Source organism: Scleropages formosus, chromosome 16 (genome assembly GCF_900964775.1).
Source record: "Scleropages formosus chromosome 16, fSclFor1.1, whole genome shotgun sequence".
NCBI classification, from domain to species: domain Eukaryota; kingdom Metazoa; phylum Chordata; class Actinopteri; order Osteoglossiformes; family Osteoglossidae; genus Scleropages; species Scleropages formosus.
In genome coordinates, this window is record NC_041821.1 from 8482762 (window position 1) to 8507877 (window position 25116).

The 25116-nt window shown below is 44.6% G+C and overlaps 2 protein-coding genes across 3 annotated transcripts in view; one reads left to right on the plus strand and one right to left on the minus strand.

Moving 5' to 3' along the window:
- The first annotated feature begins 775 nt into the window (after positions 1 to 775).
- tma16 (translation machinery associated 16 homolog) lies at positions 776 to 4665 on the plus strand. The gene is made up of 7 exons (XM_018735750.1): positions 776 to 979; positions 1083 to 1192; positions 1398 to 1435; positions 1783 to 1867; positions 1970 to 2118; positions 2218 to 2260; positions 3636 to 4665. The coding sequence occupies exons 1-7, from the start codon at positions 800 to 802 to the stop codon at positions 3832 to 3834; spliced, it is 804 nt and encodes a 267-aa protein (XP_018591266.1). The 5' UTR covers positions 776 to 799; the 3' UTR covers positions 3835 to 4665.
- Positions 4666 to 4798: 133 nt separating this feature from the next.
- Positions 4799 to 25116, minus strand: part of marchf1 (membrane-associated ring finger (C3HC4) 1) — a 40550-nt gene continuing 20232 nt past the window's right edge. The window contains exons 3-8 of one of the 2 annotated variants that reach the window (XM_029259099.1): positions 16697 to 16747; positions 16256 to 16335; positions 14830 to 15537; positions 11335 to 11515; positions 7591 to 7738; positions 4799 to 7185 (exon numbers count right to left, since the gene is read on the minus strand). In XM_029259099.1, the coding sequence (XP_029114932.1) occupies positions 6881 to 7185; positions 7591 to 7738; positions 11335 to 11515; positions 14830 to 15537; positions 16256 to 16335; positions 16697 to 16747 (1473 nt within the window). In that variant the 3' untranslated portion in view covers positions 4799 to 6880. The remainder of the gene's footprint in view (positions 7186 to 7590; positions 7739 to 11334; positions 11516 to 14829; positions 15538 to 16255; positions 16336 to 16696; positions 16748 to 25116) is intronic. The other variant, XM_018736053.2, reaches the window with a different exon arrangement.

Below are 25116 nucleotides of genomic sequence, written 5' to 3' on the forward strand. Positions count from 1 at the left end.
CAGTCTGAAACTAGAGCAGTCTAGAAGGGATCAAATATATAACAAGAGCTTCAAAGATACAATGAAAATGTTAAATCATAGAGGACAAGATGTACTGTACGGCTTTGATGCTTCAAAGCAGCGTGGTCAAAATGTCAGTCTTTTCATCTGGATGCGCTTAGCTTTTAAGTCATATTATACAGAGTCCTAAATCATTCAGGAAGAGTCAGTAGTGCCTGGTCTTTGGAGAAGAAGCACATGATCATTACATCTCAGAACACTCAGCAGAACCGGAGATCATCTTCCCCAAATGTCTCTCTGTCCCGTATGGAAAATGCTGGCAACGCAACTCCCTCTATTCAGAGCAAAGCAGCTACGCCAGATCTTCCTTCTTCATTAATTATTGGAACGAGGACATGAATATAAAAGGGAGCCACATGAATTCCAGCTCCATGGCATCATTTAGTGCATCATTCTCTCGAGACTTAATGAATGGGACGGAACACTGGCACATAAGGAAATATTATGTCGCATTCATGTTCGATGTTCCAAGAGAATAAAAACAGAAGTACGGAATTGATTTTTTTAAGGAAAGACTATCTGGGGTTTGACCTGAATTCACCCCTTTCTTTCGCAGAGTCGGACAAAAAAAAAAAAAAAAAAAAATCTGATGTGCTCAAATCACAAACAATGTCATAGGCTTCAAGTCACATTCGCCTGAACTGGCTGAAACTGAAATGACACTCCGTGAGCCACGTCAGGGACACTTTATAAGAGTCAGTTCTCTGTCTGGAAGACACATCAACATCGTTTCATTTTTATGCTGTTTAAAACTGCGCAAGAAACACTGCCGGGCGATATTCAGACGTTCATACGGATCGCGGAACTCTTGTCTGTTTCGTCAGCTCCGGCGGAACAAAAACTCGGACGGACGGCTTCCGGTCTGCCGCTTTACAGCACGTGCAATTGGGAAAACATACACAGGTTCTTTTCAGACATGGTAATGTTTGGCGATGCGGTATATTTTGGGTCGGCTTGCGGCTGATTTTTACAGAACAGTACGTAGAATAATTTATTCTGTATTTCTGTAACTTTTTTTTTAGCCTAAAGCACAGAAAGGGAAAGTAGTGGAGAAGAAGAAGGTGATCCATCCGTACAGCAGAAAGGCTGGATACCTGGCAAGAGAAGCGGCCAAGCAGGAGAGGAAGGACAGGTGAGGTGAGGTGTGATGGATGCACACTTTGTTTGTATTGCCCTGGAGACAGAGTTTAAAATAAGATGCTATTACCTAGGCTATTGTATTGTTTCTTATGCCTCAGTCAATCATCCCTAGTAGTTAAACATGATGATGAGGTGCGAGTCACAACAATCACAATGCATGACAGCTTCTGACTGAGTGCTTCTGTTCTTGTTTGCAGGCAGAAAAATGAAAAAGCTTTGAAGCTGGATGTAATAGGTGAGTTTGATGAGCGTATTCATCTATTTAGCTAATCCTTCACTTCAATTTGACTCACACACAGTGATTTACCATGATTTGGCTGAGTAATTTGTACTGGAGCAATAGGGTTAGTGCTTTGCTCAGGAGTACTACAGCAGGAGAGGGGTTCAAACGCAGGACCTTGCAGTGCAGTGCTCTAACTATTGTGCCACCTTGCCCTTATCATAATCCCCGTGCTAATGAGTTAATATCTTAGAGCAGTGAGAAGTCAAGAGTGCGGTGTCTAGAGAAGTGAGGCCGCGAACTTACTTCACGCTGAAAATGTCGTCGTTTCGCAATCGGTGACTCTGCTTCGTCCCCCACAGGTAAAAAGCTGCTCTGGTTCCAAGACCAGCTGGACCCCAGTAAGGCAGAGTATACAAAGCAAGATGCTTGTGAGCTGATTGAACGGTGAGATGGGACTTATGTCCGAGTTTCAGTGAGCTGTTGCCTCACTTTTGGCTGGATGACTTGATGCGAGGCTTGTAACACGTCGCATTTCTCCTCATTCAGCTACTTGCATCGTTTCGACTCTGAGCTGGAACAGATTGAGTTGGCGAATAGCATTAAGGGCAGGAAGGGGAGACTACACGGCTCCAGGGAGAACGTCATCAAACAGACGATTGAACGAGAAAGGGCCCTCTACGAGGGCAGCGGTTTTGGTGCGTTACCGTCAACCGGTTTCACGCTTTTCCAAGCTCGTGCAGCTGATGTGCAACTTTATTAACGCCGGTATTCCCAAAACTCATTTTTCTTTTCAGAAATTCCCGATATTATCAATACAAAACATCTCCGTACATTCAGGTGAGGCACTATCTTTTCATCCTTATTTTAGTTGGATTTTTCTGTGTGCGAAAGTTGCTTGTTGTGTATCTCTACGACCGTGAAAGTCGATTAGGAAAGATTGTCGTGGCAGTGGATCAAACTGTGCAAAGAGGAATCAAGTTATATTTGGAACATGGACTAAATTGTGTGTGAAAAAGAAAGAGATCATGAGCTGTTGCTCCACTTTGTACGTACCGATGCCGAAGATGGTGTCTGGTGGTCTTTTTATGTTTTCTTCAGAGATATTCATATTCAAAGTTTATACAATTTATGGAAAGAGCCTCCTCTGCTTTGTCACTTAAGATAGCAAAACAGCACCATCAAATGGACAAATTTGATTTTGCATTTTAATTTAGTGTACAAAGTATTTGAATATTACATTTATATTTATTCATTTTGCTGACACTTTTCTCCCAAGCAACTTACGGTGTTATGCTACTTCCGGTTATTTATCCGTTGATACAGCTGGGTAATTTTACTGGAGAAATTTAGGGTAAGTACCTTGCTCAAGGGTACTACAGCAAAAGAGGTGGGAATCGAAGCTGTGACATTGTGGTCCAAAGGCAACAGCTCTTAACCACTGTACTACCAGCTGTCTCTTGGCATATGTTAGGGAAGAAATTCATGTTTCATAATAATACATGATAGTTTGAGGTTAATTTAGAAATATTTCTGCTAAAAAAATTCTAATGATAAAGTGTATATTTTGGAGTTCCAAAATTTAATCCTGGAGTTGTCAAGAATTCCTGTAATCAAGGTGCAAAAATGCGTAGTTTTTGTTGTCAAATCCGCCCACTAAAATTCTTAACTCACTGTAATAGTGTGGCTGCAAAATTATGACCGGTGCTGGTACCTCCAGTGATTGGACATAGACAGCTCTGTACACAACCAATATGAATTTAGTTTATAGTTATATCAGCTTGATAAAGATTTTTGTTGAAGTGTTGCATATATTTATCTGCACACAAGGACTTCTTCAGTCTGAAGATTATCATCCCAAAATAATTACATTTCTGAAGGAACTTGCTGAAATGCATAATTAGAGAGCGGTTCAGCAACAGTGTGAAAGCATTTTAAATAATGCAATAAAGCAGTTATGCAAATAAAAAGTTACCAGTTTTATTCTTTGCCTTCAAATCTCTTACAGCACCATATAAATGTATTTTTTTCCCCACACTTATCCAAGTGATATGTACTTGAAACTGGATGTGCAGGGTATGTTACTGAACAGCACCTCAAAACAGAGGACGCTATGTTAGGGTCATCATGGACCTCGTTTGCCGAACAACACCTTATCATCGCTCCTGTATGCAAAAGGTTGTACCTAGCATTAATGGCTTTTTCTTTTCCTCAGGGAATGGACGGGTGATCTGAAGAAATTGCCGAATATTAAAATGCGGAAATTATCTTCAGAAAGTTTAACAGGTACACAGAAGGACGCTGAGGAAAGCCTTCCAGAAGACATGGAAGAGGACACTACTGGTGGTGGTTCAGATGTAGAGTCTGAAGAAAGCAGCGTCTCCCCTGGGAAAGCTGCGGAAGACAATAGCTAGCCAACTGTTTGGATTGTCTTTGCCGGAGGCAGTCTGCAGAAACCCTTTAGAGATTTATATCTAATTCCACTTTACTGTTTGTATTTGCTGTTACTAAAGATAAAAATACATAACCCAATTTCTAACGGATTTCTAACAGATCATAGTTTTTCTTTCCTCATGTGACTAAGGGGTTGTATTTCTACGGTTATAACGTCTCGAAAGCACACCTGTGATTCTGCATCTGTCCAGCAAGGTCCAGGTTTACAGTTGTGCAATTTATAGGGGACAAATGTTTATTCTTTTCATGATAAATGCAACATAGGGTGCTTTAAAAAGCACTCAGTATTTGTGATTGTAATGTGCTCATCAGAGCACAACAGTGATAAATACACTGGGTATTGAGCCTATACTTGGGTTCTTGTCATTTTTTTTTTTTAATATCTCCTACTAAACGTGAGAAATATCCCTAGTATGTTCACCGAGCCCCCCAGGCATCTTCGCTGTTTTTTTCCATTTGTCCGTGCTCTGTATTGACCTTGTGTCGTCTTAAGACAGGTCAATAGAAATTCGTTATTGTGAAGCTTTTTTACCTCAGTGAAATTGACTTTTGGAGCGATGGCCTCCAACAACGATAAAAAACGTCTACATCGATGAAATTCCTTGATTTAGTAGCCTTACCTTTGTATGGCTGTCCAAATCCTGTACATCAGTTTATAGTAGGGCAATAGGAAATGCCAGCCATAGGACATTTTTAAAATGGCCAAAGTCACTTTCACTGTGAATAAATGTAATGAATGGAACTTTAATCCTACTGCATGTGATGTTTGAAAATATATATTTTAATATAAGCCTTGCATTTAAATGTGTTACTTTTTGTGCTGTAGAAAGTCTAATTTAATTTTCCAGTAACGTTGGACCTACATTATACAGAGCATTTTATTAAGTGAAAAATGTGGGAGAAAAATAGCCAAAACCCAGTATATACATACACAAATTTATTGCACTGCTTGTTATACATGTATGTATTTACACCCAAATTTGGAAAAGCCAACAAGTAATGTTAATGCATGATAACCATATTTTTATTGGCATAGTGTGCACCATTACCTTTATAGGAAACTCAGCCACTTTTCATATTTTGAACAGTCAAAATATTCCAATTTGAATCGTTACAAAAAATGTAAACCATGTAATGAAAATGTGCGCTACAAATTAATGTCAATAGGTCTCCAAAGAAATGCAAGTGTCATGATTGTGGCTGCTCACTTAACACAATTCAACTCACTTAAAAGGTTTGACAACAGTTTACCAAAATCATTCTATCGGTATGATTATCTTATCAAATATATATTTCTCATAAATCTCTATTTTAGAAGCTGCACATTGAGCTCATTGATGACTTGTAGATAAGTGGGGTCTAGGTCAAAAAATTCCTATTATCAGAGTTTCTTGCATAAATGTAATTTTTATTGCCACAATGACAACATTGTGCATCAATTTTAACTAGCTAGGAAAGATAAATGCATGCTGGTAGCTAGTTAGCTGTGCACACTACCCACCCCTTCCTAACAACTGAAGACAAACTAAATTAGACTGGGTCTCCCCAGTGGCTCAGCTTGTTAGTATGTCGACTCCCGCAGGCGTGACCACGGTTCGAATTTGGGCTAGCTATGTAATCCACCGATTGAGGCAGGGAGCCCCCTAGTGGTCAAGTAACTTGGGGTCGATCCACTGCAGGAGCAGCAGCCGTGGCTCAGATTCTCTGCTTGGCTGCTCATAACACCCAGTGTTGTGCAGTCTGTTAGGGATGTGTAAGTTACCAGTTAACACCAGCGAGAGTCACGTACCTCACCTCGTTGGCGATTCGCGTGGCCGCGCTGGCTGCGACGTCAGTCGAAGGAGCCTAAATTAGCTGCCTTCTGCCTGCTGGCAGACACAAGGCCATAGTGCGCAGGTACTAAAACTGGGGTAAAAAACCAAGGGTAAAGTTTCAATGCATACATGATGTTATCCTCCCGTGCTTGTCTTCTCGCTTTGCAACAATACTGATCTTCACATTGATGGTAGTGGATTTATGGGTAAGCTGCAACCTCTTTTTACGAAAACTGTGTTCAGAAGATATTTTAACAACAGACATTCTCTGACATGTTTATCAAAACAAACATTTAACTAGTATTTACAGACAACGCACATACACGTCCCCGTACTCCTTCAGTCCCCTAATGTGCTCCTACTTCAGGCTTTATCATTCAGCCGCCTGCTCTCAGTTACGAACACGAGTGACGAGTGCGAAGCTACATTTTCAAAAACGCTCCCTTACGCCGAGCTACGTGCTCAGCACATAGTCCACTGGATCCTGCCTACCGGCGACTACTGGCGATCGGTGGCTCGTCTTGCACGGCTGGGCGACGTCGGCTTTCGATGTGGTGCGCGCCTATTGGTAGCAAAATTGGAAAAACGCACCCCACGGGAACGCCAAAAGGCCAGCCGCTTGATCCGATTACACCACAAATATCATCACATTTCAGATGCACGTTCACATACGTGAAAGAAAACGTAAAATACCCTGTAAATGGTAAATATAGAGAAACCATATCCTTCCTGCCCGGGGTGTTGCCCATTAGTGCCGTCTCCTCAGCCTCGGGCCGAAGCGCGTTTTAAAATGCTCGGCGTTCCTCTCGTTTTCCTAATTCTCCGTTATTTAAGCAAAAGAAGGATTTTTCCATAATTTCTGTAAATCCCTTCACATACTCAGTTTTTTGAACACTGATTAGAATTCAAATCTATATTCAAGATAAGAAAAAAAAAAATACATATATTATGGCCGCCTAGCGCGGCCCTGCGTTCGACTCCCGTAGTACAAACTCTTTGGTGCTTTATGCTAATTGGGATGCTCGTTTTGCACTCAACCCTTACAGGAACCGCTACGCTCTGTTACTTCTGAGGAATGGTCTGCAAATATTTATAACACTGCCGTGAGCTTGACAGAACTGAGTGGCTCTTGTCCTTGAAACTTTACATCTCAGAAACAAACTGGGGAAAAACAAGAACGAGCAGCAGGCGGTCAGACGGGTGCCACTTCTGGGACGGCAGCGCCTCCTGGTGGTCTGTGCGAGTTTGTTTCTGTCTGGGGCACGGGAACCTCCACAGAGTCATGTTTGCCATTGAGCTGGTTGGCGGAAACAGTCTTCTCCTCTCCTTTTTTGACGGTATCCGGACAGTTCTGCACAAAGATGATCCGGTTGTATGCTTTGAGACGCCGCCACAGCTGCAGGTAAACTTTACATTGAATGTACATGAAGATCAGGCCTCCGGTGAATCCAATGGCCACGACAATGAGCTTCGTCCAGAACGGCCACTCCAGCACGCCTTCGGTGCGAAAGCAGACAGAGGTGAAAATGACATCATATACTGGATGAGTAACTTTTCCTCAGCTGACATATTTGTCTAAGGTGACCTGCAGAAGCAACTTTAAAACGATTTACACCCATTAATACAGCAAAATATTTTAACTGCAGTGATTTAGTGTAAGTACCTTACTGAAGGGTGCTACAGTAGGGATTTAGACTGCAGACATTCAAGTTTCAAGACGGTGACCCTAACCACCATGATGCCACCTGCTGTTTCTAAGTAACACTGTTTCCCTCAGGGTATATCATGCAAAACAGAGAAGCAGGCGTCTGTACAGTTATGTGCTTTTCTAAGCAAATACTGTACTCATCCTCTGCTGAACAATTTAATCCAGATTCAGAGACGACGGTACAAATCTCTTACCATTCTCTCTTCCCTGTTTGATCTCCTCGGCTGTTCTGTCAATTAGCACATACAGCGACCACACCACGCAGATGACGGCTATAATGTGGAAAGTGACTGAACAGAAAATCTGTCTTCTCTCACGTGTAGACATCTGAAGTTTTTCCCACTGCAAGAAAATGAATATTTGGTTTAGATATCACACACTCGGGGGGGTGCGGTGGCGCAGCGGGTTTGGCTGGGTCCCGCTCTCTGGTGGGTCTGGGATTCGAGTCCTGCCTGGGGTGCCTTGCAATGGACTGGCATCCCATCCTGGGTGTGTCCCCTCCCCCTCCAGCCTTGCGCCCTGTGTTGCCGGATTAGGCTCCGGTTTGCTGTGCCACCCTTCCCCCTGCCCCAGGGCAAGCAGCCTCAGACAGTGTGTGTGTGTATGTGTGTGTGTGTATCACACACTCAGAAACACCTGCCGTCAGGCTAAGGGGAATTTTATGCTTTAAATGTAGGTTGCACTGCCCTCTAGTGGCAAGCAGCAAAATGAAACAGGCACTTACCAGAATCCACTTCCTCTATTGCTGGAAAGGAACTAGTAGTGCTTTGTATATTACCAACAACACATAGCAGTCAAGAGTAATTTCTGAACTTCTGTGAAAGCACAAAACTGATCGCACTAATGCACACACACACACATTTTCAGAACCGCTAGTCCCATACAAGGTTGCGGGGAACCGGAGCCTACCCGGTAACACAGGGCGTAAGGCCAGAGGGGGAGGGGACACACCCAGGACGGGACGCCAGTCCGTCGCAAGGCACCCCAAGCGGGACTCAAACCCCAGACCCACTGGAGAGCAGGACTGTGGCCCAACCCACTGCGCCACCGCACCCCCGCACCCCCAATCGCACTAATGCAAAAAAAAAAAAAAAAAAACCTTAGGTGAGAAAGGTCTGTATTTACTCACATCGTGTGCAACAGTATGCATAGTTAGAGCTACCGTGCACACCAATTTTTCAGCATAAGGTTTAATTAAAAATCCACAGCATTCTTTATCAGTGAAATTACATTTTGATTCCATAAATAACTGCGTGACACTCTTGTCATACACAGTGTAGTACTCCATTAAGGCAGGGCTAAAGGTGAGGCAAGCTAAATATAAATTTTGCTTCTTAATAAGGGCAATGTGTGTAATACATTCATGCAAGTGTTAAAAGAACCCTCTCTGATGTTCAATAAACATTGTTAACCAAAGAGAGAAGTGGCGATTACTTCTTTTTTCAAGAGAAATGCTGGGTCATCAACACCGAGATCCTAAAGACAACCCTTTCTGTACAGTTATTTGAGTACTTCCACATTATAGTAATTCTATACATATTCTATGCATAGTTCCTATTAAATTCTACATACAATAAACATTACATTTCTGCAGCAATGAATGAATTCTTTTTCCGCTATTCTTAATTTCATTTGGACTAAATATATAATGCACTATACTACGCCCGACCACATAAATGTGCGCACGTACACTTGTGTGTGTAAACTATCGGGTTAATAATTAGTAACGTTAAACTAAAGGCTAACATTCAAGCTGTTTGTTCTAACCTGAATTTAAACTGTGTATAATAAACACAAACAGGTACAAACATTAAAACATATGTGCTTTACAAACGTGACATTCCATCTGGCCAATATACAAATAAATTGCACATTATACATGTAAGTATATACTCAACATGTGCAGAATGCCAGTAAAGTAATTGTCATCACTGAGAATGTTGCTATGGAGACAGACAACTCCTGCAGTGGAAATTAAGAATAGGCTGAGGATGAGCCTTAAATTAGCTTAAAAGGATCTCTCAGTGTGGCAACCTGACCTACACAGCCATTACCTCTCACTACACATCCTTTCTTAAATAAGACATGAGCAAGGCAAGGTTATTCGCATGACCTGGATGAAGTTACACAAAGATGCTTATTATACAGCTGTGTGAAATGAAATTTGACTGCTTTTACAAGTATTTAGGGAAATGGTGGAAAAAAAAAAAAACACTTTAGATAAAACCTTAAATCTTATTTAAGTCATGTAATGTTCTATTTATGCCTATCTGAGTTAACACATATGTAGAAGTACCTGTTTTAACTTAGGTTTGTGCACATTTTTTGGACATTATATCTGAGACAAGTGGTGTAGCAGTTACAAAGAAAATGAGCGATACGGATAAAGCAGGTAGTTTTCATAACGTTACAGCCTGATCATAATTTTGTAAAAATGACTTGTTCTGCATTAGCTGTCTCTTGTTAGTTTATTAAATGATCTCCTTCAATGCAACAATACAATTTAGGTATACATTATTGCGTGACCTTCACTCACATTCACCGGCACTGTGCACAGCCTATAAAATTCCAGCAAGGTGGTCTCATTGTTCGAAAACATGCCAACATCTGCATGCTGCAGTAGGTGGCAACAAAGCACTTTTTTCCTCCAGAAGAAAAATCTCAGCTTCTCTCTATGTCAACCTGAAGGAGGCACAGTTAGCTCTCCCTTCCCCTCTTATAGTGTAAATGTTGCCATACAGACCCCAAAATTGAAGCAAAGCAATGCTTATGATTTATTTATCAAGTTAATGCACAAGTCGTACAAGGGAGGTTTCATATACATATTTAGTATAAATTTGCCAGATAAACTACTGAGTTGATTGCATTTGCTCCTATTTTCTAAAATTTGTCTGAAGTGGTGTGAAGAACGTCAATCAAAAATAAACCGAAAATTTTACCTTTGTAAACCGCTTACCAAGAAGTGAATGCGTATGTTTTGTAGCTCTTACATCTGTGGTTGATACTGTTTCCCTGGTTTAAATTTAAAATGTTTATTCCCATCCAGGTCCTACCAGACTCATGTATGCAGGTTTCCCTTTGAACCCGATTGTTATTTGCATTAGCACTCAATAAAAAATTTAAAATCAGGGAAACAGTATCAGCCATATATTTAAGAGCTATGAAACACATGCACTCACTTCTTACAGTTATGGCAGTGAAATGCACTCAGAATAGGAGTACAGGACCACCTTAGTTCAACTCACTTCCGCAGTGTTTACAACCCCTGCCTGCATGCCTGCTGTTCCCGAGTGTTGACCGCTGTCAACGAGATGGCAAATGCTACACGCTTCTGGGACGAATCGGTTAAAATTCAGGATTGAATAAAAGTTTGTGGAGGCAATATATGTTTATTTTAATTAATTCAGTTTTAATGTATTTTGAAGTTAATGCACATACTAAAGTCTTAAGGTTTTTTTTCTTTTTTTTAATTTGCTGATGCTGTATCCTAGACTTTTACAGAATTGAACCAGTAAATAAATCAAGGAGGGCCTCTATTACACACACACACACACATTTTCAGAACCGCTCGTCCCATACGGGGTCACGGGGAACCGGAGCCTAACCCGGCAACTCAGGGCGCAAGGCTGGAGGGGGAGGGGACACACCCAGGACGGGACGCCAGTCCGTCGCAAGGCACCCCAAGCGGGACTCGAACCCCAGACCCACCGGAGAGCAGGACTGTGGTCCAACCCACTGCGCCACCGCACCCCCCAGCGGGCCTCTATTATTAACATTTAATTGACTGTGACTTAAAGCTAAAGGTGCCTTTGGAGTTACAAATGAAATGAAGCCAAGGCCCACGGATCTTATCCAGTTACACACCCGGTTTTACCAAGTTTACCCTCCCCGGTCACACCGCACGCACAGCCATAACTTGTTCGCCCCATCCCGAGTACCTTGCGTAGCGGCTTGAGCTGCGTCTCCATGATGAAGTCGTACTTGCAGAGCTCGCAGCAGCGCGTGTCCGAACTCTTGATCCACTGGTGCAGGCAGTCGGGGTGCACGAAGCGCAGGCTCCCCGTGCAGCGGCACGGCGTGATGAGGGGGCACTCCTCATCCCCCTCGCAGTGGCAGATCCTGTCGATGCGAACGGTCAGCGGTCAGATCAGTCCTTAACATTTCTTTTTCTGTACGCATGCTGGAATGCGATCTGTAGGCCTCCGCTCTTCTTCAAATGATTTTATGACTCATCACGGAGTACGTCTGTCTAGTCTCAGAGCTAAATGAGGAGCGAACGGGAACTAAACCGAAGACTGCAGCGCTCCCGCAACTTGAGCTTACGGAGAAGTGTGACGGCGAAGCTCTCTTTGCTCGTAATGTTAAATGATGAGCGGCAGCAGGTGGTACAGTGGTTAAAGTGGCCGCCTTACTCTTGAAGGATCAATGTGTGAATACCACCGTCTGCTACAGTACCCTTGGTCAAAGTATTTATCCTGAATTGCGCCAGTAAAATTTACCCTGCCGTACAAAATGGGTAAATCATTGTAAATTGCTGTGACGAAAGATGCCTGCTAAGTAAATAGCCTTGCTGTCTCACAGTCCCTGGGTGGTGCGAGAGGACATGGGTTCGATTCCTGCTCAGTCTGTGTGGAGTTTGCATGTTCTACCTGTGTCTCCGTAGGTTCCTCTGGGTACTCTGGTTTCCTCCCACAGTCCAAAGACATGCTGTTCAGGTTTCCCCATAGTGTGTGAGTGACAGAGGGAGAGTGTTCAACTGATGTATGGATGAGTGACCCACTGTAAGTAGTGCATCTAGCAGTGTAAGTCACCATGGTGAATAAGATGTGCGAGCTAATGACACTCCATAGAGTTCAGTGGAAGTCACTTTGGAGAAAAGTGTCTGCTAATTAAATAAATGTAAATGCAACAAATTTTGAGAAATGTTTAAGATTACTAACAATTTGTTATTGTCTTGGAAAAAAGAACAATGTAGGTTAACAAAGCTCCATTTACCCAGTCCTGTAATTAAATGTTCTTTTTGTTACGTTGTCACATTTGAGCGCCATCTAACTACTTTTACAGCTTTTTTACAGCTTCTCCACAATTTCATTTTGGCCTGTGTTGTAGAAAAAATCTTTTCCGCATGTAGGATTCAAGGATGGGTATTTCAGCACTCTTTCATATGCAATTTAAGGTACAGTCAAAGTACACATTTATGCAACACTAATGAGCAGAAGTATCTAGGGTGTAGGAACCAAATTTACCATAATAGCTCAGAAGTCTGCAGTTGCCGCATGTGTCAGGATTAGGACACTTCTCAGTGGGGGTATAATGGACTAATTTTGCATGTGTTTAACCTCACACTCACTCAGTTTTGCTTACCGCTTGTCCCGGTCAGGGTCCTAGGGGTCCAGAGCCTATCCCAGAATCCCTGGACCGGATGCCAGCGCATCACAGGGTAGCAACACACACTCACTCACCCGTTCACACACTACAGGCAATTTAGAGTCACCAATCCCCGTGAACTGCATATCTCTGGAGTGTGGGAGGAAACAGGAGCACCACACGGACAATGGGGGAAAAGCGTAGGTGGTGAGAAGCAGTAGCACTACCTGCCGCTGTGTTTAACTTGTAATAAAAATAAAACGGTCTAAAATATCCAGTTTACAAATATGTTATTCACTAACTTATTTCAAAACTGAGAGGTCGGTTTATGCTTATTGGCCAAGTCGAAACGACTTGTTTCCTTATGCTGACAAATTTCTTTCCTACAGGGCAAAAAACGATGTGGCCGACGAGCTGGAAGGAATGCAGCCCACATACTTTCAATGAAGAAAAAGTTTGGTAAAGGAGGACGTACAGCACACTCGCTCTCCTTACCGAAGCCCTCACCAAATACACAGACGCATTTGTCAGCTGAAAAGATGCAAAACCAGATAGCGAGTAACTTTTCAGCGTCGGCCCTAAAAATAGACATATTTTAATTTTCAGCAACAGGCCGAGAAAACAAGAGTGCAGCGAGCAGATAAATATATACTGCCGAGTGGAGTTCTATCTTTCTTGAGGTGTCAAGAAAGGACGGCGCAGAGAGCAGCGCTGCTGTTTCACAGGATCTGGGTGGCATGAGAGGATGTGGGTTCGATCCCTGCTCGGTCTGTGTGGAGTTCGCATGTTCTCCCTGTCTCTGTGTGGGTTTCCGCCGGGCGCTCTGGTTTCCACCCACAGTCCGAAGACATGCTGTTCAGGCTTCCCCCATAGCGTTGATGTATGGATGAGTGACCCAGTGCAAGCAGTGTATCTAGCAGTGTAAGTCACCGCGGGGAATAATGTGTGTGGGCTGATGACTTCCAATGCACTCCATGTAGTTACTTTGGAGAAAAGCATCTGCTAAATAAATAAATGTAAATGTGTGAAAGTAGAGACGAACTTGAGTGGTGGATTGAACTGACCATTTAAAAAAAAAAAAAAAAACCCATGCAAGTGATTTTGCATGCATTTTATCAGCTCTGGTTTGCATGTACTCATAGTTCATGGCGTTGCAGGATATTAATAAACAGCACAGAAGAGTGGCAAATGGAAGACATCTGCAGAAAACATTTTGGGTGTAACTGCAGTTGTGCCAGCCAATGATAATTTTGCCTCTTCCTGTGCTACCAGCGATGAAAGCATTTCTTTTCTGCCTGCTTTCGCACTGCTCGCCGTCTCCGTTTTATTTCATTTTTCTTGCATTCCTCCGCTGTCCTTTCCGTCGCCGCCTTTTGTATCTTCTGTCACCGCGCGTATGCTTTGTCGCCACTCGTCGCATGTATGTTGCTGTAACCTCAGGCAACTTCCTTTAACATTACAGAAGTAAATAAGTATATTTTAACGTGCATTTCAGGAATGTCAGATGATTTACTTTCAAAATTCAGGGCGAATTGTAATGGGGGGATGGGAAATGGAGCATAGTATTGCACCGTAATTCATCCAGTGCATGAAAAGCAGAGGGAAATTTATCTGTCTCATAATCATCTCCAGCTCAGGCTGTCGAAGGAAGCGAAGCAGAGACCAAGACTTGCAGTAACGACTTACAGCGAACACACGAGCGGAAAGAACAGGGGCTGGCTTATGAGAGAGATGGATGCTCTGCCGTTTGGTGTCCCTCACCGTTTTCTGACTTGCGCGGCGAAACCCGCTGAGGTCCGCCAAACGGGAAGTGCAACCCCCTTCCCCCAGCACAGCCCCAGCTGATGTTAGTGAGATGTGAGAGCAGCAGGACCGTTTATCTGACACAGATCAAGAGCGAAATGAGAGGCTGAACGTGTGGAAAGCAAGCAGGACCGACATGTATGTTAAACTGGGGCTCTGCTTTGCGGTCCATGGTCACGGCGGTCTACTTTGGCCGCGCTACCGGAAGAACTCCGCGCGACGACCGCAGCTCGGTGGGTGCTGATCCAGGGCTGCGGACTGACCTGCACACTTCCAACTCATCATCCGTGCACTGCTGCGCCGCGCCGTTGTGACACGGGGACCCTCGGCCAGTTGGAGCGGCCAGGGTCTCGTTCCCGGAGCCGCGCTCTTCGTAAGCCTTGGTGATGCGGTCCTCTTCGGCAGGCGAGGAGTTCCCGGGGCCGGTCCCCCTCTTGGGCGGATCCCTGCGGCTCGGCGTCCTCCTCCGCGGGTGAGGGTGGCGCTCGTCCCTCTTGGCAGATGGCCGGCGGCGGTTTTTCAGACCCGTGCCGGCGGTCTCCTGCGGAGAGGGTCGCTCCTTCCCCGCAGCCGGTCCCTCGTCGGAGCCCACCGAAAGCAGCTCCACGGCCTGGCGCTCCTGGGGCTTCCGGGGCTTCTCCTGCTCTCGGCGCCTGGCTCGCCGCGCCCGCTCCCGGCTCCAGCTGCGCGCCTGCTTCCAGTTCTGCTCCTCCTCTGACGAAGAGGAGTCGCCGCCGCAGTCCCGCGGGTAGCCTCCGCGATGGCGGTAGTATTCCCGCCGGCTCCGGGGCGTCCTCTCCTCGGGCTCCCGGGGCCTGTCCAGGCACTCGCAGGGCTGGCACGGCTCCTTCCTCCTGCGGTGGCGTCTCTTCACCTGGCGCTTGGCGCCCGGCTGGCACCCGTTAGTCAGAACCATGACGGGCGTGAGCTGCTCTGAACCATCCTCCTCAACCATAGGCAAAGCCCCAGTGCTGAGCAGCGACAGCGTGCGAAGGTGAAGAATGGAAAGCGGAGAAGACAGGGTGAAGCGACAAGCACAGCAGACATGAGGACACAAATTAAATAAAAAATTTTAAAAAAAAAAGGAAAAAACATGATGCCTCAACTGGGATTCTCTCTGTTGTGGACTCGAGGGCACGGCACATAACCCTCCCTTAAACATAACTGGTTTGTTCAAGGCTATCGGTGCTATTCAACCGCCGTGAGAGATAAATACATCAAGATCATCACGATCACAAGGTTCGGGGTCCCGCAATGGCTCTGCTCACAGGATCCAACAATTAAAGCTTCCGCATTTTGACGAGGAGGATTCGCTTTCATATCCCACGAATCTGCTTTGCATAATATCCACGGTTCCACGTTAACTGGGAATAGAAATAATTAGCCAACCAAGTTACTGGTACGCAGAGCTGTATTTCCTGTATATACCACTTTGAATATATTTGGTAAACATAATTGCAAAACATCTTACTTCTCTGAAACAGCAGTGTCGAAACCCAGTTAAAAAAAATAAAACTGATGAAATGTGACATTTAAGGAGAGTTAGGGTGAAATGCGCGACCGGGATTTACGTCCAGAAACATGCCAGACGCAGACGACACGCAATGCGGACGAGCGCGAGGAAAGCAAAGCGGAGGCCCGCATCAGATGACGGCTTCTGACGGACAGAGGCCGTTTCTCAAAACCTACCTGCAGATGTCCTGAGAAGAAGGTGTGACCGAGGTCCGTGACACGCTGTTGGGTCCTATTCCCGTCGTCGAGCTGCTTGCCTGCAAGGACCAGTCATAGAGGGTCACTTTGGTCTTCCAGAAAGGCATTTTTAGCAAGCACTCAGACATCGTGGACCTGCTGTCTTCATGAGTGCGGCGAAATACAGAAATGGTAATGGGTACACAAAGAGAACTAGGTGCAGCGGAGAGAAAGTGAAACTAGTTACAGGAAGTTTCAGTCTGACTGCATGTTAACCCTTGCAGAGGAGCAAAGCAGGAGCGCTGATTTGCTGCGGACATCGACTCAGGCCCCCTAGTGCTATAAAAGGTGGGTACTGAAGAAGTGGACCTCAACAGATGATAAGAGCGCTGCGATCTCAAGGCTTAGCACGCAATGGGGAAGAAACACGGTGCACTATACCTTTGAAATGTTGCTGGTTCGACTTCCTGAACGCCGGGGTGCTTTGTCACTCTGGGGGAGGTTACGAAAAGGAGAGGGTGTCAGACACATGGTGTTAGGTATCAGGTGTCATCCCTGGCAGGACTGTAAGATCGGGTACTCCACAGAAACCAAACAAACACGTCTGTCCACTTCCAGAATGTAGAGCTGATGTCAGCGGCAGCTGGGGTGGAATGAGCTCCCTCCGTCCCTCGGAGCTGCTGAATCCCATCGTGCATTCAACGAGCGTCTCAAAATGCTTTCGGACCCACTTAATTTAACGGCTCCATCTGTCAGGATCGCTTCTGTATTCCCGATCGATTCTACGCGCAGCTGCTCACGTGGCGCGTACCTGTGAAACAGCAGTACCGCGTGCTTCAAAAATAGCGTGTCTGTATCTCTAACTCTTTGCCTGCTGGTGAAATGCACTTTTGTTTGCTGCGAGATGCACGTCGCTCTGGAGTAAGGTGTCTCCTAAATGAATGAATGTAAATGTAAAGGTAAAGCAGAAACGTTCATTATGTGGAATAATGAGCCACACATGGATTCTTCCGTTGCTGCTAAAGGAGGGCATTAAAATTTTGTGCAAGAACACTGATTTTTTAATAGCAGCTAAGAGGAGCGTGGAAGAGGCACGCTGCAGCTCACGGTAACATATGAATCAATAAAAAGGCAGAGTTTATGGCGCTGCCACGGTATTTATTTTCCCCTCTTTCTGAGGGGCTGCATTACACAGTACGGAGTGGAAATTTCTCACTGTCCCGCAGGCTCCTCATCCAGCCGCAGTTGCGTTATTACTGTGTTTCACATGCGATTACAGCTTTTCGCGCGGCTCTGGGCCTCTTTTGTTCCCGTATTTCCGGCCTCTGCTGCACCTGGGGCTCAGCGTAGTGGAGAAGGAAGTGCCTTGACAGTAAGCAAAGAGGAAGTGCATTGTGGTAAATGTAAATTCGTGTGAACTGAAAACTGCATTTTGGCTTTCCTGTTGTCTTAGGAAAAAAAGCATTGAAGTATGTAACGTGTCCAGAATGACTTCCTGAAATTAAGAAAAATATTTGGAAAAGGGGGGGGAACACCAATAAATAATAAAGTGAGGTACGTCATCATTTTGTCTTTTTTCTCAGTCCTGGGCAGGAAGGTATAATAGAGTGTGTAATCGTCACATGAATTTTAACTGCCTACCTATTTTGACCTGCTCTAATTCAAGTCAATCCCATTACTAAATACGGGGGATTCCTGCGTCATAGGATCAGGATGAAAGCATTCGCAGTCCATCTGTGACTATTTATGGGCCGGTTTAAAAGTATGTAGGTGGGAGACTGAGAATTTTCTAGAAACCTGAAGAATATCTGGACGTACAGCTGAAGGAAAATTGGACGCTACAAGGAGTGGTGACATCCCCTGAACTATTTGCGTCCTGCACATGTCATCAAGTGTTGAGTCATGCCATGTCAGTCCAGTGTGCGTTCTGAAAAGAAGATACATGGTAAAACACTAATGTGATTAGTAGCACAACGCACCTTGTAAGTGTGGCACTCAGTGAAGTAACTCGTAAGGGAAAACGGGTAGGGGGAGCACGGTGGCACAGCAGGTAGTACTGGTGCCTCACAACCTCTGGGCTGATTTTGGACATTGGTTTGAATCTCAGTGTTTCCTGGTGCTCTGGTTTCCTCCCACAGTCCAAGGATGAATTTCATATGAGCTGATGACTAAATTGCCTTTGGTGTATATGTATGAGTCAGTGAGTGTGTGTGATTATCTTGTGATGGGACTGGTTCCCTGTCCAAGGGTACCCTGCGTCACACCCTATGCCAGGGAGGACCACAAGCCTGTAATGCACGAGAGTGAATAAATGGATGGGAGTAAATAGTTGGCACTGCATTCATACAGCACATTTCTGCATAATGTGAGGAGATGCATCAAGAACAAAACCGAAAACCACGGTACAAAACCATATTTTCACAGGCAGCCCATTTCGCTAGCGACATCGTCTCCAAAAATCCCACTCTCCGCATTACCCACAATTCCACAGTCCCGCTAAGTGTGAAAGGAGCGGAGAGCTGAGAAAGGCCCGTCTGCCGAAGCGCGCTTGAAAGACTAAAAAGAAATACGGAGTTTGATTCCGCACAAAAGGATAATTGAACATTAATCATCGGGCCCTTAATGCTTGACACGGCTTTCAAATATTAATCTGGAGAAATGAAGATATACTGTTATAAGAAGGAACGAAGATACCATCAGTTTACACATGGTTTGGTTTACATTACATTAGCTTTTTATGCTGTCATAAATTCCCGATAAGAGTCTGCTGTTGTTCCAGGCACCTATAATAGGGGCTCCCGCCATCTCCGAACGACTGCAGACAGAGTCGTTTTGAAAGGATTTCATCAGTCATCGTAACACAACGCATCTGGTCACAATGAATCCCTTTTTAAAAGAACAAACAGGATTCCACCGTGTAAACAAATTAAATTAATCTAGATTTGAGGCCAATAATAATCTTTGAAGGGAAAATGCAAATGCGGATCGCCGGTTTGCTCTCCATTCACGCGGACGACGCTCGTCCGTGACTTTCCTGAACCAATTCGACCTGCACATCAGCTATTAGAGTGCCTTTGGGCTCCTCGCGGGAAGAAATGATTAATTATTATTCCACAATAAGTCTGTCATGGGCAATGTGAAAGAACGGATTTTTGTTTTGCACAGTGACATTTTAAAAATATGCACATTATTCAACACTTCATATGTGAATATTAGCATTTTTAAATTTCTAAATGTAGGTTAAGGGTTAAAGAACAGGTTGTTTTGCAACCCTTTGGACCAAGGGTTATCATTCATATATTTATAAATAAATACTTATTTACATAAAATGTGTATATAACTCCTAGTTCTTCAGGACTCCGGGTGCCTTTTGCGCTATTTCAGAGGGAAAACAACAATGCTTTATTTACATTTATAATTGATGATGGACATATTACGTTTTTCATTATTTAATTTCAGTGAGATTTATTCTGGCATAATAACAGCCAGGCCATCTGCTCATCACTGGTTAATGAACTGCTCTGCATACTACATTTTATGAGGCCTCCTCGCCAGCCATACATTCAGCTGTAAATCATTCCACGGCCCTACCTGTTCCTGGTAGTGGAAACCTGGGATTAGCTTAAAGATGAACGACTATTTATCCTAAGAAAGCAAAAGGAGGTAAATTGATGGTCTTTAAATATGACTGCTTGCTGTGTAGCCTTCTGGTCAAGAAATTAAGTGCTGCTGCAATAAAATTAAATGAGCATTTGATATGCCAATTTATCATCAGTGCCACATTTATACAATCAAGAGGTTAAATCCGCCGCGAGTTTCATTAGACTGTAAAACTGTACTGCAGAGCACATTTTTTAATGAAATTTAGTGGAAGTTAATGCATAAGCTGTCCCAGTTCCCTGCCGCTGCGTGGAGGAAAGCGGACGGTCTTTCGGTAACGGCAGCCTGCGTTGGAAGACGCGGGAAAGCGTGACCTTACGCCCATCCGCCAGCCGTGCGCCAGAAGCGAGACGCTCGCGGTCGAACACGCTTTCGCGTCACCTGGAGCGCAGCACACCGTCCAACTTCAGCAGCAATTATCGGGCAGGAAGAGGTCGGCAACTGACGGACTCAAACAGCCTCCCGGCTTCGGTAAACTGGCTCAAGACCACTTTTTACAACCCGCCACTCGCCGCAAGATGAATGATCGTATTATTCATAGTCTACAAAACGGGTAGAACGTGATTTTCCGCCGATGGCTCAACACAGAGCCGGCCCGCCAGCCTCCGGCCCGACGAGGGATGCTTTCACATCCCGTATAAAATCACAATGAATTTCTGGACATTGGCTGGCTTGAGTTTACTTTACCTCATCGTGCTTACGGAGCGAAGACGAAAATAAACTACACAAACCGTGAAAAAACGTCATTAATCCGAAAGATACGCAGAGCCAGACAATAAAAAAAAATGGGATATTCACACATCTGACGGCAGGGTTTCACGTCGAGCTCATAGCAGGGAAGGCGTTCTGACGATTCACCTGCGGATTTGGCTCCGAATCCCCGACGCCTTCTGTCTGCACCTCTTCGTTTGGCTTCCGTCTGCCTCCCGGTCCCTCGGCCTTCATGATATACACCATAGTCCGGCACAAAGGGGGATCCCGAGAGATTCTGAGGCCTGCTGTAAACCCGCGTTACACGGCAAGTTCGCGGGGGTCTCACCCGTTAGTCTGTCCGCAGTATCTGTTGTCCCCGGCTCTGCGATGGAGGTAACTCTATATTGCTGCATTATTCACGAATGAGATAAAAGCCAAACGACCCTTGGAAACTGCTGGTGTTTTTGGCTGCGCTACATTTATTTTTCATGTCTCCCTGGTTCATCAGTTTCACTTTATCTGTGCTTTGTGAGCAAAGGAAAATATATAATATATATATAAAAATACAGAAAACCCAGAAGTGCATATCTCCTTACAGTTCTTCTTTGACATGAAGTTAGCCAATAAGCCTCTATAAGTGTTCCGTTACACTACATATATTGTTACTGCATTCAAAAAGTATCACGCAGACTTATGTGTCATATATCAAACACATAATTCTGCAGTGAAACACAACCATGATAGACAGCTGTTCATTTGGATTCTCTTAATCAATAATTCATTCTGTTAGAAGACAATTGACACAATCACTGGATATAAAACCAATTCCAATTCCCCATTTGTCTGGCACACTGGCTGATTGTATTAATAATCAAAAGGCTACAGACAGTTTTTTCATATGCGATGTGAGTCACAACACCGCCATCAAACGGTGTCCTGCGGCAAGCGTCCCGAAACAAGATAAATGCGGAGCCCCGAAAACGGCAGCGCGTGTATTTCCTTCCTGATTGAACACAAGGACTCAGCCACTTCAGAAATCAATCTTGGCTTCTTCCTGAATAAAGAAGCAATAAGGTAGTCCATCCTTGAACGGCACTGCCGCATCCATGAGGATGGTCACATACACAGGGTCACCGCAGTGATCCACGCTTCTTTCGGTGGTGACGTCCCCCCCCCCAGTATCCTCCCAGTATCAAGCAGCAGGAAAATACCTGATACCTAAAGTTTCAAAGGGTCCACTTATTCCTCTGGCTGTAAATAAGGCATAATGTACTTCGCATTCCGCCTTGAGGGCCTTGGTTTATTAACCCCAGAAGGACCCTCCCCCCCTTTGACAGCAAAAGCTACAGCCACCCTCAGAGGCACCCACATCAGTGGATCTGTAATGGATTCTCGACCGGGTCAAACCTTTGTCTTCTGCGAAGAGCCCTTGCCGGGCAGAATTCAATTTCGCTTTGATTACCGCCGTATCCCCAGCAATGTTTTAGTGCAAAGGGAGCGCCACTTCCTCGTTGTCGGCCGCGCCGCCGGTGGTTGTCCCTGGAGACGGTTTGTTTAACAGCTTTTCAGAAGTGGTGACTTCAAGGTAACTGTACATTCAAGAGAAGTGATACAGTCTCAGTTTTTCGCTTGAAATACAGCTTAATATTCCTAGTCGAAGAAAAGCTGTGAATGAGGATTTACGTAAAAAAAAAAAAGTTTGGAGGCTGTACTTGCATATTCAGTTTACACTGAAGCAATTCCATTGTGACTTTTTTTAAACACGTGGATGGATGGATGGATGGAAAAACTACACAGAAAAAATTTTATTGATCCATTTTACGTTATACTGCAAGAACTGTACTGTTGCTTTTGTTAATTTTTTTATAAATTGACATTACACAATATTTATTTTCATTAAATCAGCTATTATCAACCTGTATTGAAGAGCAAGATACAACTAAGTAAAGAAGATGGGAATGAACAGCAGGTGTAAACTGCACAATACACGCACCGTCTGAACCGCTTGTCCCATATGGGGTCGTGAGGAGCCGGAGCCGGCAACACAGGGTGTAAGGGACACACCCAGAATGGGACGCCAGGCCATCACAAGGCACCCCAAGCGGGACTTGAACCCTAGACCCACTGGAGAGCAGGACTCGGTCCAACTCGGTCCAACTCGCTACGCCGCTGCGCCCCTCTCCTACGCAATACTAAGGATTTCAAATGCAGCTTCCCATAAGTAACACACAAACCTGTGTGTGTGGTCTACAGGGGACCAAGAGGAGGAGGACTGAAATGAAAATGTTCCTGAATGAGAGCATTCAGCTTGTTCCAAACGCTGCTGCTCACAGATTTAATTACGCAGAAGAACATTTTAAATGATCTGACATATCTCGCAGCTGGAGAGCAAATGACTGGCCATAAAGACAGCTGTGAGCTTATTAATGGAGAACACTCTTCTCAAGAATTACAGCAACTGACATCCCTAGCTGCACAAGCCATTGTTCTTTTTGCACTTTTTCGGTTTGTGTTGTTTACAGATGACACATGCACTTTCCTGGTGGATTTTCAGTTCTGCCCTCAACACCTCCCAGTTCCCGCTCACTGCCCGACTAATCCTGGCGTGCGCGAGAATGTTCTCGTCAGCTCCTGCTGGGATCATCCCATTACGGTAATCGAAGTGACAGAATGACGCATGGAAGACGGGTCCAACGGCGAACCTCGCGTGATCCCAATGAAAACTGCCACCAGTCATCTGCATGACAAGCAGGAGGTAGAAATAATCAATATTGTATATCACCAATATGCAGCAAGTACCTTCATGGTCTGCCTGAACATTTAGAAGCACAGAACGGCAGACATAAGGCTTAGAGATAGTAATTAGCCACTTTGTTGAGTAGTTCGACATTTAACGGCGGCGGCACGGCAGGTAGCGTTGGAATCTCGCAAAGCCTGGGCTGTAAGTTTAAACGTGGGTTTGAATCTGGCTCGGAGTTTGCACGTTCTCTGTGTTTTCGTGGGTTTCCTCCTGGTGCTCTGGTTTCCTCTCACAACCCAAAGACATGTCAGTTGGTGACACTAAATTACCCATAGCATGTGCTGCATTGCTCTGGTGTCTAAAGCAGGGTATGATTGTAAGTAGCTTAATGTTGTGTATCTAACACTTGGATGAAGGCTAAACTTTATGCTACATAATTTATTTCACCAAGTAGCATGATTTATAGTGAAAGCAGACTTAAAAAGGCATCCAGCTAATGAAACATGCATCTTGCTAGCAAAATTAAAGGACGCAGCAGTTTGTCACAAACGAAAAATTTAGCTGAAAACCAAGCTGGTCTCCATGAGCACAATCCATTGCAGTGCCCAGTTTAAGCTCCTGTCCCCAAATCCAAGAAGTTTATCAACAAGCCAGATGGGTGGCACTTAAACGCCACAATCCCACATTGGCTAAAGGCAAATGGGCCAAATTTACCACTGAGTGGATTGCCTCATGCACACAGAGGTAAGCTACTCAAACTCCGCACCCTAAGCGGGTCGACTCAGAAATGGAAATGATCCGACATGGAGGTACACCCATGTTTTTACATATTTGTCACAAATAATTTCTCAAGGAGGAAGCAACATTTTTCAGTAATATCCTGACATTGCCAAGATAACCTTTTATAGGGTTTTTCTTTGACCAGCTGCCAAATCACAGCCACCGTGGGTCAACACATCTGGTAATATGCGAGTAAATTTCAAAGAGCAGTGCTGAACCTGCATACTCTGCAAGTGGCCCGCTGGACCTGTTTAGGGCAGCAAGACCAGAAAAGCGTTTTCTTTATGTAAGCGTAAAAGAATACAGGTGGTCCCCGATCTACGATGGGATTACATTCCGCGAAACCCATCGGAAGTCGAAAATATCGGAAGTCAAAAATGTATTTAATACACACCTCTGCGTGACAGACTGGGAGATGATGATCGCTGCCGCTGCCCAGCATCGTGAGAGAGTATCGCACCGCATATCGCTTGCCAGGGGAAAAAAAAAATCAAAATTAGTCAAAAAAAAAAAAAAAAAAAAAATCAAAAGTACAGTTTCTACCAAATGTCTATTGCCAGCTCACCATCGTAAAGTCAAAAAAAAAATCACAAGTCATACCATCGTAAATCTGGGACCACCTGTATATTTTTTCATACGCTCCAATGCATTGTTCTGCAGAAGCACAGAACTGGCTGAATGGCCTCCTTTCCGTAGAAAGGACCCGGAGTCACAAAAGTTAATATCACTTCGGTGCCTTTCAAAACAGAGGACCGTTCACCTCTGTGTAATTAATTTATTTGGTCAACCCTAAAGAAAAATCATAAAGCCTCCATCTGGTCGACTAATAAGTTAAAGTCTCAGAGGAGAGGGGCCAACTCAGGGTCAATGAAATCAAGTTGTGGGATCCATTCTGAGGGGAGCCCTCCGAGACGAGACGAGTGATGAGAGCAAAAAAGTGTCTCTCGCAGCTGTCAAAGCAGCTTTGCAGCCCCAGCCACCATAATTG